Below are 17,275 nucleotides of genomic sequence, written 5' to 3' on the forward strand. Positions count from 1 at the left end.
TACGATATTTTAATTATTATTATTCAACTTTTTCTCTGTGATCTTGAATAAATTTTTATCTCGATAACATGTTGTGTTGACAAGAAGCTGATCCTGTTTGTGATCCGAAAAAAATATGAGATTCTTCTCCTGGGAAAATGGAGGGAACCACAGTTAAGGGTATTGTATATAACTCCAGAGTTAGCTACATGGAGGGGGGTTGAACCTATGATATGACTTCTGAAACCCAACATCGGCACATGAAATAAAGTAATAACCACTCACCATTCCTGTTGGTGTCCCTGCAGAAGAAGAGCCGAGAGGGAGAGCTGTGGGAGGGCAGCGGCGTAAGAGATCCTGGAAAACAAGCCCTACGAGGACGGGCCCGGGGGCTCGGGGCAGTACACTCACAAAGTGTACCACATCGGGAGGAGCACATCCCGTCCTGGTTCTGTGCCATCCTGCCTCAGGCGGCGCTCCGAGTGGAGGAGGAGTCCTGGAACGCCTACCCATACACCCGCACCCGGTGAGAAACACACCACAGCAGGGAAATACCCAGAGGAAGATAGAACTCAGTACATTTACACAAGTACAGCACCTATGTTACTACTTACTAAATTAACTGATTTCTTGTTAAGTACTTCTATTCTATGCTACTTTATACTTCTACTACATTTTGAAAGCCAATATTGTACTTTTTGCTGGATTATATTCAGCATTTTTTGTTTGAATTTTAAGAAATAATATTGTGGCAGGGTAAACAACATACAAAAGAATATATACATTATAACAGTAATCATACTCTTTGTTTTGAACAGCATAAATAAAATCAGTTGAACTGATGCAATTAAATACAAATCAATAAATCGAAAGAAATAAAGGTAAAAGAATTATAAACATCAATTTATATGATATAATTAACGGATAATGGTTACCCAGATTGAGATTATTAAGAAATATAATGTACTATTAATGTTTTATATATTTTTAGGTTTCCAAGAAGTATATTATGTGATTAAAATACAACCTACCTTCACTAATGCAACATTTAGGTGATCACACACTATCAATACTGTCATAACAGCTTATTTTATAGGACCTTAAGTAAGAAGTACTTTAAGTCTATTTTAATTATAATACTTACTTCAGAAGATGTGGTATTGTCACATTTCTGATGTAAAAGTACGTCTGAAAATGACACATTACAAATGATTCATGCTTAATTTGGACATGAAGATATTACAAAAGTGCTCTAAAATTCCTCCTGTGCTAACACATTTGTTAACACTGAAGCATTCATCACATAAAGGGAATTTAAGGACAGCTTGTATTATTTAAAGCACAATGACTGAACCCTTATGTAATAAAACGTTAATGATTTTCCATTTAATTACTTCTTGATTCATACATTTGCACCAGTAACTTGCCGTTGCTGACGAAGAACAATTTGAGCTGAATAATGATCAGTTATCCTCCAGGTGACTCAATATGTACAGTAATAATAGAGAACATTGTCATAGTGATAGAGGAAGGGGCTTCAGGGACACAAATCCCAATACATGTTGAAGAAGCCATTTAGGGGTGTTTCCAATAACATTTTATTTGTGTTTTTGGGAGAAGTGAAATCTAAATATCACTTTCCGTCCATCAATAACTATATGTAACTAAATTAAATACAAGAAGTACAACTTTATTTATATTGTTATTATTATTGTATTTACTTTGGTTTCTTATAATGAATAATTATCAATAATTTAATAATCCAAATTAAATACAAGTAAATGACATGATAAATTTCCATTTCCATTTTTTCAAACAAAAAGCACATTATTATTATTCATTATGGAATCCATGGAGATAAAAAAAAGGTACAAAAGACAACAAACAAAATAGTGGTATAATATTAATAATACATTGCTAATGTGCAAAATGAAGATAAAGACCCTTATTTATAATAAAATATACATGAAGATATTCTAGTGCAATAAATCCAACAGCTCACTCTGCCAGGCTTTAACAGTTTTCATGAATCCACATCAGTAACATGCTCTTCCCTGCAGCATAAGTAAGAATAAAGGAACATCTCTTCACGTTTGTGTTATAAATCTGCCCAGGAGGTCCAGGATAAAGGACATTGGGTCCACATCTGATATCTTTTCTTTGCTTTTTTTATTATCACAATGCGCCAGAAGCTTGTAGCATTTACAGCAAAGACCATTTCATACAGTCAGAGTACGAGGCCGACAGAAGTGCTTAAATAATGTCTAGAGTTGCGGAATATATGGGCATAAGGCTGCTTGCTTGTTAGTCTCACACAACACACACACACACACACACACACACACACACACACACGCACACACACACACACACACACACACCACACACACACACACACACCACACACCACACACACACACACACACACACACACACACACACACACACACACACAATAGGTGTGCATAAAAACATTATGTGGGCAGCAAACATGCAACAATGTGAACAAATCCAAATTTTAAAAAGTGACACAACTATACAAAGAAATAAATAAAATATTAATGATAACATAAACATACATTTAAAAAATGGGTTTATAAGACTTGTCTACACTTTTAAACAACTATTCTCTCTCTTGTCTCTCAGGTACACCTGTCCCTTTGTAGAGAAGTTCTCTATAGACATTGAGACGTATTACAAACCAGACACTGGAAATCAAGTGGATGTCTTCAATATGTCTTCTGCTGAAAAGAGACAGAGGACTGTCGGTGAGTATTTCATTCTGCACACAAGAACACACCCTCTGCCATGAAAACTCCCAGAGTGGAGTCCTATTTAAGTGAATGCAGGATCAGATCTACACAGTGTTATGTTCAGGGAAAATGCAGACAGTGTGATGTGGAGGGATAAGACTGGGGGAGTGTAGCAGCTCGTGTTGAGCCCCTGAATACTAAAATTCACCGTGGTGCAGACAAATGCCCTGCATGGAGTTATTACATAAAACATTCTCTCTCACACACACACACACACACACACACACACACACACACACACACACACACACACACACACACACACACACACACACGCACACACGCACGCACGCACGCGCACACACACACAGACAGACAGATTTTCACTCAGGGAGTCGTGAAATGTGTCATTTGATTTGTGTGATTAATAATAACTTTGTCCCCCTTGCAGACCCCATAGACATCGTAAAGGACTACATCCCTCCACATGAATACCTGGTGGAAGAAGACCCTAAGCTGTATCAGTCGGTGAAAACCAAACGGGGTCCGCTGTCAGACGACTGGGATCGAGGAGATCAACCAGAACCTTGGTGAATGTCCCGTCATGTGTGCCTACAAACTCTGCAAAGTGGAGTTCAGATACTGGGGCATGCAGTCCAAGATTGAACGCTTCATACACGACGTGGGTAGGTATGGCAGATTGGGGTGTGTGTGTGTTGTCCTTAAGATGGGCCGCACTCATTGACACAAGTCACCTTTAAGGGAATATCTTCCTCTTTTTCTCTGGGTCAATGCATCATCCTAAAAAATAACCTTGGATAGCCATAAAACTCATCAAACACGTTGGATTTCTGATATGTCGGATATATGTCTGGAAAAAGTGTATTTAATCATGATAAATCAGGCATAACTATGAAAAATTGAGGACACCTGTAAAAATGAAGGATAATCATTAAAAGACTGAAAGAAGAAAAACTGGGCATAAATAAAAACATGACCATGAACCATTTTGAATACCTGTCAATGAAAACGATAGTTACGTCTGTAACTACGGATTCTATGAGTCCCGGATGACCGCCAGAGGTGGTGCTTTAGCACTGGATATGTCCATCGCGCGCATGCGCCGTACGTGTACCAATAACAACAAAGTCACCTGTGACCCACGTGACACCGGCTATATCAGCCAGAGTCATCAGAGGATCTGTTCCCAGAATCTTCAGTTGTACAGCTGTACACAACTGACACTTCACTGTGGAGTTGGTTACATCTTTGTTGAAGTACTACCATACATAAGAATGTCGGACAAGTATTGGAGCATTTTGCAAGCACCTCGTTTACCTCCATTTTTTTCACGACTAGTTGACTAGGGCCTACAGCGCCGAGGTAGTCGACTAGTCAATAAGTTGGTGAAACCCCTACTATCCAGAAGGGACTGCAGGAACTCCAGAATGGTGGCCACAGAGCAATGCCCCGGATTCTCAGCCTTACCCAAACACCAGTGGGAGAAGCGCTTCCATTTGCACTCGTACTGTGCTCGAGTGGATGGTGCTCTGGCATTCAGGATAGTTTCCCTGACAGATGCCGTAAAAACGCTCAACAGTGGGTTGGGGCCTGCAGAGGCCAAGCCCAGAGCTGAAGGCGGTGAGGGTCTGGATGCCAGATCTGACCCCTGAGCTGTGATAGGTACATTTTGTAATTTCATCCAGTAGTAAAGAAAGGAAACATATTTGATTATTAATTCAGAGCCGTCTTTGAATTAATAAAAAGCAGTTTAAATGCCAATTTTTTGTACATTTTTATACAACAATAAATATTTGTGAGTGCATTGAGAGATATTGTTGTGGAGAGTCATTTATATATAAATCGCAAAATACATTTGTGAATCCTTCTGTGAGCATTTATTAATATTGAGACTGATCTGACTCCATACAGATGTTAAGTTCACCTAGGAATGGTATCATTGACTTAAATGTTCAAATAAATGTTGCTCTTCTGTCTATATTGTCTATGATGCCCCTTGACTGAAATGTTTCCTGTTCAATATCCCCACTGATTTCCTTAAAATTATGGGATGAGTCCACATCACAATTGACTCTAAACTGTCATTTCCCTTTCATCACTCACCTCAGTAACGGACCTCTCTCCACTGTCCCTGTGTTCTGCCTCTGACATTACATTACATTTAACTGACGCTTTTATCCAAAGCGACTTACAATAAGTGCGTTCGACCAACAAAATACAAACTTGAAAAAAAAATCATATAAGTACATCAGGTTTCATAGAGCAAAAACATTTCGAGTGCTACTCAACTGGCTTTAGATAAGTCAGTCCTTTATTAGTATATAAGTGCTTTGTTAATAGTTCTATTGCTCGAAGTGGAGTCGAAAGAGATGAGTTTTCAGTCTGAATGTGTGTAAGCTATCTGCTGTCCTGATGTCAATGGGGAGCTCATTCCACCATTTTGGAGCCAGGATAGCAAACCCACGTGTTTTTGCTGATGGGAACTTGGGTCCCCCTCGCAGTGAGGGTGCAGCGAGCTGTTTGGCTGATGCAGAGCGGAGTGCATGTGCTGGGGTGTACGGTTTAACCATGTCCTGGATGTAGGAAGGGCCAGATCCATTCGCAGCATGGTACGCAAGTACCATTGTCTTGAAGTGGATTCTAGCAGTTACCGGAAGCCAGTGGAGGGAGCGGAGGAGCGGCGTGGTGTGGGAGAATTTAGGAAGGTTGAAGACCAAACGAGCCGCTGCATTCTGGATGAGCTGCAGAGGTCGGATGGCACATGCAGGTAGACCAGCCAGGAGGGAGTTGCAGTAGTCTAGGCGTGAGATGACAAGAGTCTGGACTATAACCTGCGTTGCTTTCTGGGTCTGCTGGGGACGCATCCTCCTCATGTTGTAAAGTGTGTATCTGCAGCAGCGGGTTGTAGCAGCGATGTTTGCAGTGAAGGACAGTTTGTTATCTAGGATCACGCCCAGATTCCTTGCAGTCTGAGTCGGGGAAACAACAGAGGTGCTAATGTTGATTGTTAGGTCAAGAGTGGGACAATCTTTTCCCGGAAGGAAAAGCAGTTCAGTCTTGTCAAGGTTGAGCTTGAGGTGGTGAGCAGACATCCACTGAGAGATGTCTGTTAGACAAGCAGAGATGCGTGCGACGACCTGGGTCTCTGAGCGGGGAAAGGACAGAATTAAATTGGGTGTCGTCAGCGTAGCAGTGGTATGAAAAACCATGCGGGCTAATGACAGATCCGAGCGAGTTTGTGTACAAGGAGAAGAGGAGGGGACCAAGAACAGAGCCCTGAGGGACCCCTGTAGTTAATTGACAAGGGTCGGACTTGGACCCTCTCCAAGTAACCCTGTAGGTGCGGTCTTGAGGTGAGGAGGGAAAGTGCAGAGCCTGAAACTCCAAGTTCTTGGAGTGCGAAGGAGGATCTGATGGTTCACCGTGTCGAATGCAGCAGACAGGTCCAACAGGATGATGACAGAGGAGAGGGAGGCTGCTTTAGCCGTGTGCAGTTCCTCAGAGACAGCAAGGAGGGCAGTTTCTGTGGAGTGACCTGCCTTGAAACCAGACTGGTGCGGATCCAGAAGGTTGTTCTGATGGAGATAACAGGAGAGTTGTTTAAAGACAGCGCGTTCAAGTGTTTTAGACAGGAACGGAAGGAGAGAGACAGGCCTGTAGTTTATAAAATCTGACAGGTTGAGAGTGGGTTCCTTTAGGAGAGGGTTTACTCTTGCCTCCTTGAGACTGTTTGGAAAGTGACCAGAAGTTAGAGAAGTGTTGATGAAATGGGTGAGAAACGGTAGAATATCAGGAGCGATAGTCTGAAGGAGGTTTGAAGGGATAGGGTCCAGAGGACAGGTGGTAGGGCGGGCAGAGGTAATGAGGGTAAGAACCTCACTTGGAGAGAGAGGGGAAAAAGGAGGTCAGTGTGTGGGTGAAAGGAGGGTCTGGTGACCCAGCGGTGACTGAGTAGAGGTGAGTCAGAAAAAGAAGAGCGAATATCATCAACCTTTTTTTCAAAGTGGTTAACAAAGTCGCTTGACAGAAGGGAGGAGGGGGAAGGGGCTTTGGGGGGGTCCAGGAGGGAGGAGAAGATGGAAAATAGTTTTTTGGGATTGGAATAGGAAGATTGGATCTTATCTTGAAAGAAAGTGCTTTTTGCCTGAGAGATCGAAGCAGAGAAAGAGGAGAGGAGAGCCTGATAGGTTAGGAGGTCGTCACGGTGTTTGGATTTCCACCATTTCCGCTCTGCTGCCCTAAGGACGGTTCTATTAGCACGCAGTGCATCATTTAGCCAGGGAGCAGGAGGGGACTGACGAGCCTGCCGAGATGTGAGAGGACAGAGAGAGTCCAGAGAGGATGAGAGAGTAGAGAGGAGAGTTTCTGCAGCAGAGTTTGGAGGCAGCAATTGGAACGAGTCAGACGAAGGGAGGGCTGAGAGCACTGATGAGGCAAAGGTAGAGGGGGAGAGGGAACGAAGGTTACGGCGGACAGCTGCAGGATGAGAAGAGATTAGTTTGTTATGTTTGGAAAGGGGTAGAGAGAATGAAATGAAGAAGTGATCGGATGTGTGGAGCGGGTTTACAGAGAGGTTAGAAGTAGTGCAGTTCCTTGAGAATATGAGATCAAGAACATTGCGCGCTACTGCTAACTAGCTAAACAAGAGGACACGACAAAAGCTGGAACTCAAGATGCTAATGATAGCTTGGCGCAACGCCGCGCTATCAGAAAAGTACAGAGAGCGCAACAAGGGCAACTCCTGGGAGAGGGGGCGGAAACGCTGACGTCACCAGAAAGTTCAAACCAGGTAGCAACCAAGACAGAATCAGGACAACTTAGCTGGGAGAGGGAGTGGAAACACTGCCGTCACCGACCAAGCCGACACCAACCTGTCGGTTGAAGTTTTCTGCGCAGCCGGCCATAGCTCCTGGGTAACCCCGCGGCTCCGACTGGATCAGTCGCGAAGCTGCACGCAGCCAGCTGGATGCAGAGAAATCCTTAAATCAAACGTTCCAACTGAACGCTGTAGGCTACAATATTGTAGCCACGGTATTCTCGCGCAGTGAGGAGATGAAAAAGAACAGATCCTCTGATGACACTGGCTGATATAGCCGGTGTTACGTGGGTCACAGGTGACTTTGTTGTTATTGGTACGGCGCATGCGCGCGAAGGACATATCCAGTGCTAAAGCACGGCCTCTGGCGGTCAGTAGGGACGAAATAGAACCTTAAATTATTAATAATGCTTAAAAATCAGAAAAGGACTAGAGTTGTATATATTACGGTACGTCCACACTCTGGGCTAGAGCTTGTACTGGCATATGATTTGGTTGTCAGGCGCTTCCGTTGACGCTTGAAAAGTTGAACGGCCCGTCCACACAGCGGCGTGCGCTGACGCTTGCCGGCGGGCGTGTCTGAAACTCGACCAACAACCAATCACATGAATCTCCCGCCCCTGACACACAAGCAGCGGTTTGATTGGCTAGAGCTTGTACTGGCATATGATTCGATTGGCTGACGCTTCTGCCGAGGCGTCAAAAGTTGAACATTGCTCAACTTTTGCAGCGAGCCACGCCAGCTACGCTCCGCGTCGCTTCCCACGATGCATTTCGGCTAAAAGTGACGTCACCCCATTCAAAGTGAATGGTGAAGCGTCAACGCACGCCGCTGTGTGGACGGGCCGGAACTTTTCTCATCTTTAGCAACGGAACCACAACGCAGTTCGGCAAAGCTTGACGTCACCCCATTCAAAGTGAATGGGAAGCGTCTCAGTTGAAGAACGCAACGGAACCGTGTGGACGTTACGTTAGTTTGTGCCATTAATTTGCACCCAAAATGTCTAACACAAAATACTAAATCCTTGAAAATGTGAGATTTAAAACTGTAAAAAGTAGCCTAATAGATAACCATGAAAAATCAGGAAAAAAGTATAGCCTACAACAGTTGGGAATGAATCCTAAAGAGTCAGGAATGATGCTGATAAAGTCAGGATAACCCTGAACATGATTACCTTGAAAGTATTTGAATAATCCAAAATATCTAAAGAATAATAACTAAAATAAAAAAAAGACCTTCTTTCTTTAATGATTAACCACTGATTAATTAAACTGTCTATTATGTTGAGTGACTGAAGAAGAAAGGAACAAGGTGAGTGTGAGGGATAGTGAGCGGGCAGGTAAAACAAATAAATCCCTTTTTTATAGAAAGTGTTTGAGAGGCAGCAGCGCGGAGTCTGGCTCCCTGAGATAACACAGCAGACTGGATTAATTTCCTGCCGCCGTTTCTATTTCGCCGCTGTGATTTAAGACTGTTTACACTCGGGCAGCCGCAGCTCACTCCCTCACGCGCTCACTCCCAGGCTAATTACACAGCAGCTGCTCTATCTTCATGGCATTCTCACTCTGAGGCCTAATCAAAAGACCCTAAAATACAAGATCTGTTTGTTTTTTCTGTCCATGCTGCATCCACTTCCACTTTAACATGCATGCTTTTATAAAGGACTTTCCCTTTGTTGTTATGCTAATGCCCTGCAGCTTCTGATATTCACTGTATCTCATTTGCATTCAACCTGCTCTAACACAGCGTCTTTATTATAAATTATGCCGGAAGGGGGTTGTAACTTGTATAATGCTGGACCGTTCAAGCTTTATTAATCTGTCAGTGGTTTTTTCCACTGGATATTAATTTAATAGCTTTCTCTGTTTGCTAATTTTGGCTTTTATTACCAGGTTGGATGTTTTAATCATGATTTGCTCAGAGGGGTTGGGATTTAGTTTAGTTTAGTTTAGTGTAAAACCAAAGAAAATACAAATGAAACAAAAGATGATACAGACATGATACAGTACTATACAAATTAATGCAATAACAAAACGAAATATTTAATTAATAATTGAATAATCTGTAGTATCATTGTCTGATATCAATAAACAACAACACTTTAGCTAATTACACGTCCGAATTTATAACCAGTTTATGCTTGTTCAGGTCCTCAAGAAAAAGACATTGTTCAAGATTACATTTTCATATTGACCGATCCATAAGTGTTCGAAACGGGAACAAAATAAATCAGATTGCTCCACTAGAGTTATGAATAATTTAACTTAATTTTGGAAAATACTTTATATCATATATTACACAGTATAATATTACAGCACTGTCAGAATTTCTAATAAAATTGTTGCAAAACTTAAATAATAGATTTTATTATTACTGAATACTGTATTTGAGTCTTAAAGTTTTTGGATGATGTATTTATTTAATCTATTTTTTCTTTCCTTGCAGTTTCTGGTTTGAGTTGTCTAATCTATTAAAGCAGTATCTCAGTTTTCTATCAAAGAAACCAGACTTATTGCAATAAATACAGACTGTCAGGCCACCCTTTGAATTCCTTAAGCATTATAATGCGCTATTTGCTAAATTGCATTGCCTTTTAATATGATTTAATTTGTTAATGATTGAATAGCCCTTCCTCATATTTCAAACCAAACCTACACCTTTGTTTAAACAGTGACTCTGTGGCAGAATCAGAATATCTGTATTAGTCCCACAGAGGGGACATTTACATTGTAACAGCAGAAAAGAGCCAAAGACAGCTTAATGTTACCTAAGAAGCATGAATAAAAAATATTAAAGATAAACCAATTGTAAAAATGACACAATTTACAAAATATACATCGTAGATACAATTCTAGAGTGAACCAAATAAAGTCTTTATTTTAAGGTTAATCCACTTAAATTGACCCAGAATATATATCCCAGAAACATGCTTCTTTCCTCTCTAAAATGCCAATAAATCCTCACTGCTGTCCTCCAGGCCTGCGTAAGGTGATGGTGCGCGCCCACAGACAGGCGTGGTGCTGGCAGGACGAGTGGTACGGCCTCACCATCGAGGACATCCGGCTGCTGGAGCTGGAGACGCAGCTGGCTTTAGCCAAGAAGATGGCCCAGTTCAGCCTGACTGAGGAGGGGGGGGCAGAGACGTCCGTCAGCCAGGACCAGGAGCAGGGGGCTCAGGCCGGGGGCTCGGCTGCAGAGGGAGAGGGGGGGAAGCTGGGAGACTCCCTGGAGACACGAGGGGAGCTCACCAAGCAGTGGTCCACCTCCTCCAAGTCCTCCAACAGGTCGTCCAAGAGAGGCGGTGAGGATTACTATTTACCTCATTTATTTATATCAATATTTTTTGGTGGCCCCTAGAATATTACTACTGGATACATTTTTTGTATATACGTTCACATGCATTTGGATTATCCATGTTGTACTTTTATTTCAGAAAAGTATCATTCTCTTTTTTTATCTATAAACACGACATTTATTGCGTGTATGTCCGTCCTGGGAGATAGACCCTTCCTCTGTTGCGCTCCCTGATTTTCCCGCTTAATTGTGGGGTCTCCTTGGTGATTTTTTCTTGTACACTGGGGGGCTCTAATGACAGATGATGTTGTATGCTGTTAATACTGTAAAGCCCCCTGAGACAAATTTGTAATTGCGATATACTGTAGGGCTATGTAAATGAAATTTGATTGATTGATCATTTATTTTATATTTATTTGAGCAAATGTCTTGTTGTTTCTCTGAAGATAAAAGGCATTGTTCAGATGTTTTGAAGTGGAGTTGAGCTGTATGAGGTATTCTCCAAATGCAGTGTATTACCTGCAGTAGATAAAGAGTTAGCACATTTCCAATCAATGGAGTCTATCTGTGCTTTTTAGAGAGCTGTGATAACAGAAACGGACTGTCTGACAGAAAAGGTAAAGCAGTGGAAATATTCCAAACATAGCGTTTGATATTAAACTGATATTGATTATTTTCTATGTGGCTACAATACATTGTCCTCCACCCCCGTCCACTGCACTATAATGCCCATACTTTTTCTCCAAACTGAGGACATGCCAACCACTGTTATTAATACACTGACTTTGGATAAGTGCATTATACAACCTTACTACTCCCAGCTTTAATATCACTACTTCCTGTTTTGTTTAATATGTTTATACAGGGAGTCCGTCTCACCAGAACATTTCAGAGTGGAGGATGCAGAGCATTGCCCGAGACTCAGATGACAGCACAGACGACGAGTTCTTCGATGCTCACGGTAAAAATCTTCTCTTTCTTCATGATAAATAATACAACACCGGCTTTATTTTGTATTTTAAACATGCACTATATGTGTTATGTGTTATGCAACATGACTATTTTGGTACTGCCTTTTGCCTTGTACTGGATTTACAACATGAACACATTGGATTAGATAATTCGCTTTTATCATATCTCACTTTGGGATGATTAATATAATATATCAAGGTAATCTCAATGTTTCATTCTAAATCCTTTTTTGTTTGTTGAAGTTGTTATTTTGCCATGAAGTTCAGATCATTTTCTTTTCTTAAATGAATGCATTTTATGTTCCGGACCTCTAAAAGAGGAACATTACGTTGTTATATTAGATTCAATAAATGTAACCTACAACAAATGGCCTTGCCCTTCAAAATGGCTGACAGAAAGAAAATCAAGTAATTCTATCTATTAAGCTAATTTAAAAACACCAACAATAAAGGAATAAATATGGCTTTACACGTTTAAATCGTGGGATTAACATTTATTTGGGTCTGTGTTATTAGATATTATTGCTCTGACGTGCAGAGATAGATTATTTATATCAGAGGCCCTCTGTGTATTTTGCAGAGGACTTTTCTGACAACGAGGAGATGTTTGCCAAAGAGATCACCAAGTGGAGCTCCAACGATCTGATGGACAAGATAGGAACAAACGAGATGGATGAAGCACAAGGTGCTAAACTGATTTAAATAAAAACAAAGACTCATATTATTTTTTAACAGTTTTGGCCACATGAGATCCTGCAGTGAGATATTGTCCATTACAGTCAGTTTTATTGTGATCTTTGTGTATAATATACACTTATTTTTCCTGAATGAATTTGTGTTTTTACAGAAACTATGTATCAGGAGTCGGGTGGGGAGTATGCTGTGATGAGTAATGAGGAGAGGCAGATGGAGGTACACTTCCTTCACTCTTTTTTTATTTCATTCAAGTCATCCTAACACACCAACATCTTCAATGAAATAGCGTGTAGCTTTCATCCCTCCTCCTGAAATAGCTTCCAGTCATCCTGCCAGTGTAGTAAAACCAGGACCCCCTCTCCACCTCAGCCGTCAGACTATACAGTGGAAACATGGCCCTAACACTTTCACCATGCTATAAATGCTGTGTGTTCTTGCTCTTTGTATTCAGCACCGTGCCTCAAAGAGAAAAAGACATAAATTCAACAGAAAAATAAATGTAAGTGTCAGTCCTGTAGCCAGTAGAGCATTGAAGAAAGTCGAAATAGACATTAGATGTCTTAGGAGTAGAAGCACTTTAAGGACGCCTGACAGCATTCATATTGATTACATTTAGTGTAGAATATCGTACTCACTATTTCTTGGCTACATTAAGTTACTGGTAGTGACCAAGAAGTCATATGACCCCTGTCAATTGTCTAATTGTTGCTTTTAAACTTTGTTTTTGTGTAGCATTCAAGGCAATCATCTCACCACAAGGTCCATTAATTGCTATTGAGATTTCAATCTTATCAAACCATCTTCAGCAGCTCAACTGATGCTTAGTATCTAGTGGATAATACCCTCTGTATACAAAGCACGTTTCAGGCTTCAGATTGATTGATTTGGTCTGGGAAACAGTCCAAAACACAAACAAATTCAGGTTACAATCATTTTAATTGATTAAATGTAGTTTTCAATAGATGTATTTATTAATCAACTAACTCGTTTAGCATTAGTATTGTCCCTGCATGTTGCTCTTCTATCCTTTCCCCGTTTTTGCTGTTATCTGCCTGCTCCTTTCTCTCTATTAATCCTGTTTCCTGCCTCCTTTCCTCTCCTCTTACCTGCAGGACTGTTCATCTCAGCAGTGTCTCCAGACGTCCAAAACTCACGTCCTCGTTCTCGTCCTGCATGGAGGAAACATTCTGGACACTGGCTCTGGTACACCTGCAATCAAACCCTGCAACATTTTAATGAAACTCGCACTAGCTTAAATCAATTTGAACTTCTAACCCTAAAAAATTAATATAGTGGCTTCAATCAATATTTTTGCGTCTCTCAGCTTATTGCTTTGGTTTTGGGGCCTCAAATGCACTGCTTAGATCACTCTCACAGTGCTATGGTGTCATTTCTGGCAGCAATCAAAGAGGAAAAAAACTCTAAAACATGACACCAACTGCAAAATGCAGAAAAGTACACAATATGTCAAGAGAAAAATATAGCACTAAGGAGTGAGTAAAGATAAAAAAAAGAAGAGCCAAAATCAGAGGAACATTTAATCCTCAGGTGAACACAACAACAACAACAACTCCAAATAATTCCAATGTTGCTCATTGTTTTAATCACAAATGTTCTCAGTATCAACAAGAAGAGCCCACGGAGAACACAGATCTCCAATAAGGCCAAATGCTCTATTTGGCAGTGTTCACCAAAGGGATAACAGTTTGTTTGGGACGGGATCATTCTTGGCCCTTGCTAACACCACTTTCCTTTCCATTTTCATTCAAATCAGGCTAGAAGTTGTTTTGTAATCTAGCTAAATACCGATAAACAAACTGAAATCATAACCTCATTGGCAGAGGTAATACTTATTGATCCATTCAGGAGGAAATCACCTCATTACAGCCTTAAACTGGTGCAGTAGTTTACCAGTTCTCTCAAGATTTAATCTGAGGATGTCCAAACAAAAGACAGGATATAAAGAAGACAATTCTGCTGCAAAAATAATTCAAACTTCTGAAACAAAGTGTAAAAGGGAAATGTTCTTGCAGCTTTTTGACCAATGCAACATGTTCTTCTTGTCTGCAGGCGAGCAGAGCGGCAAGCAGGCGGATATAAACACGCTGGGCGGGGCCTTTGAGACGGTGATGAGGGTCCACTACCCCGCAGTGCTGGGACGCATCGCCATCCGGATGGTCCCCTGTCCTGCTGTATGTGTGGACGCATTCGCACTCGTCTCCAAGTGAGAGCCCTTTTGAGTGTTTAATTAATCTGCTGTAATACAACCTGCTGAGTGAATGTTAAACACAGATGGATAACAACGCGTCCTCCTCTCCGCAGCCTCAGCCCCTACAGCTACGACGAAGGCTGCCTGTCCAGCAGTCAGGACCACATCCCTCTGGCCGCGCTGCCCCTCTTAGCCACCGCCGCACCGCAGTACCAAGAAGCCGTGGCCACCGTCATCTTACGAGCCAATCAGGTGTACAACGACTTCCTCAAGTCTGTGGAGGGATCGTCTTTCAACGGCCAGGTGAGTGTGTAACCAGGCAGGGCTGACACAATATCATACTTTCACCATATGATTATTGTGGCCAAAATGTCTTTGAGGTCCAAATAATTTACAACAGCCATATCATTGGGATATTTGTAGTACATTCAACAACAACAAAATAGATAATGCTTTCAGTCAAATCCATATTTAACTTAATTGTGCTTATTGGTTCACTTTTTGACTAATTACATGGAATTAAGAGGACATTTGTGGAGAGAACAAAAAAAGCAAGAACATAGACAAATGGAAGCTATTTAAGAGGCGCTGGAGTATTCGCACAATATTATCAAAGTAAATAAATAATGTTATCAGTCAAATTCATCTTTGACTTATTCTGGGTGTATTGTGCACATTCTGAAAATGAATTGCCCTCAAATGATGAGTGCAGAGAAAGACAAAGCGACAACAGAAAGAAACAGAAATGATTTAAGAGGCACTGGATTATTTAAAGAATATATATAAAATAATGCTATCAGTGAAATTCATTGTTTTTTGTTTTTAAGTTAATTACACTCAAATTGTGAGTGTAGGGAGGTGAGTCAGCAAGGAAGACAAACACTAAACTGAAAGAAATGGAAATGATTTAATAGGTGATGCATTATCTACACAATATTTCATCATATTTTTTATTTTCTTAACATGATATAAACTTTTGATGTTCTTCATTTCAGGGTTGATAATTCAATTGTCCGATACATTGCGACACCCCTACTTGGAAGGTTCATATTTTCCCTCAGTGGTTTGGTGGTTAATGTGTATTCATGTTTTTGTGCTTTGTTTTGTGTTACAGGTGTGTGTTATTGGGGATTGTGTTGGAGGCATCCTGGGGTTTGACGCTCTGTGCAGCAGCTCGGTGATGGTGTCAGAAAGCCAGAACAGCAGCAGGCGGGGCAGCGCCATCAGTGTACAGGTAACATCTAACTACTCTCTGACATATACGGGGCTAACATGCACACTTTAGCATCTTAATGAGGCTCAGTACTCAAATATAACACCAGCGTTCTAAAAACCAGCAAACCAATCAATAGTTGTTATATTTCAGTTTGGGCTAATCAGCGTCGCACCCCTAATGCCATGCTACTAGTCTGGCTGAACATTTAGAAATGTTGTAATCCCGTTCAGCTTGACGATGTTCTCCTTGTCCTCTCTGTCTCTCAGGACACAGACCTCCTCTCTCCGGGTATCATCATCAACAGCGGCTCTCCGTCTTCCTCGCCGACCCTCGAAGGAAGCCGCCATCTCAGCCGCAGCAACATCGACATCCCCCGCTGCTCAGGGCCCGACGACCCCAAGAGACAACTTCCACGCAAACGCAGCGACTCGTCCACCTACGAGCTGGACACCATCAAACACCACCAGGCCTTCCTGTCCAGGTGAGACACAGAAATAGGCTTCAGTAAATGTCGCCGAATGTTTACAGAGTTTAGTAATTTGTTAGTATTAATCAACAAAAACTAAAGCCATTTTTGTTGACCTTTATTTATTTGTATCTATTCAAAGCATTTAGAGGGTTCAGCTGTTGTTATGTTTTCCTCTGCCTGTATTTGCCCTTTGCTTAGTCATTCTTTTCAATGTGAACACAAGAAGTAGGCCACCGAAAGAAAACGTTAAGCCGCATTGACATCAGCAGCTCTCAATATTGTTACATTAGTTTACCTTTTTTGGATAGATATATGAAGATCGTTGTATGAAACTTAGCATTAAAACAATCACTTTTTCCTTTCATATCTATTTCCTTTCGTATTTAGTTTTTAGTTGTTGTCACGGAGGTGATCTCTGGGCTCATAGATCTCGGCCTCCGTTACGGGTTGTTTCGTTTTTTGTTGTTGAAAAGTGTTCCCCTTTCCCCATGTCTGTCCTTGACGCCTGGTGCCCTGTGGTGTCTCCTCCCCCCTCACCTGTGTCCTGTTGGTTTGATTAGTGTGTGTGTGTATTTAGGCTCTGTTGCCCTGTCTGTTTTGAGGCTGGTAGTGTGGGTGAGATCCGTGTGGCAGCTGACTGTGTTCAGGGGAACAGCAATTGAGGCTGTGAATCACGTGCTTATGATTTGAATAAATACCCACACCGGGTTGTTGTATTTTTGGACATTCTGCCTCTGATGATCGTTGTATGAAACTTAGCATTAAAACAATCACTTTTTCCTTTCATATCTATTTCCTTTCGTATTTAGTTTTTAGTTGTTGTCACGGAGGTGATCTCTGGGCTCATAGA

General features: G+C 41.5%; 1 protein-coding gene across 2 annotated transcripts in view; it reads left to right on the forward strand.

Annotated features, from left to right (window-relative positions):
- Nucleotides 1–17,275, forward strand: part of LOC117456659 (membrane-associated phosphatidylinositol transfer protein 2-like) — a 72,204-nt gene that overhangs the window by 44,341 nt on the left and 10,588 nt on the right. Inside the window, exons 1-10 of one of the 2 annotated variants that reach the window (XM_034096596.2) lie at nt 3,231–3,418; nt 10,548–10,871; nt 11,730–11,825; nt 12,416–12,520; nt 12,683–12,747; nt 13,644–13,734; nt 14,602–14,755; nt 14,854–15,043; nt 15,855–15,974; nt 16,223–16,437. In XM_034096596.2, coding sequence (XP_033952487.1) covers nt 3,337–3,418; nt 10,548–10,871; nt 11,730–11,825; nt 12,416–12,520; nt 12,683–12,747; nt 13,644–13,734; nt 14,602–14,755; nt 14,854–15,043; nt 15,855–15,974; nt 16,223–16,437 — 1,442 coding nt within the window. In that variant the 5' untranslated portion in view covers nt 3,231–3,336. Of the gene's footprint in view, nt 1–3,230; nt 3,419–10,547; nt 10,872–11,729; nt 11,826–12,415; nt 12,521–12,682; nt 12,748–13,643; nt 13,735–14,601; nt 14,756–14,853; nt 15,044–15,854; nt 15,975–16,222; nt 16,438–17,275 lie in introns of those variants that run through there. The other variant, XM_034096597.1, reaches the window with a different exon arrangement.

Source organism: Pseudochaenichthys georgianus, chromosome 12 (assembly GCF_902827115.2).
Source record: "Pseudochaenichthys georgianus chromosome 12, fPseGeo1.2, whole genome shotgun sequence".
Classification (NCBI taxonomy): domain Eukaryota; kingdom Metazoa; phylum Chordata; class Actinopteri; order Perciformes; family Channichthyidae; genus Pseudochaenichthys; species Pseudochaenichthys georgianus.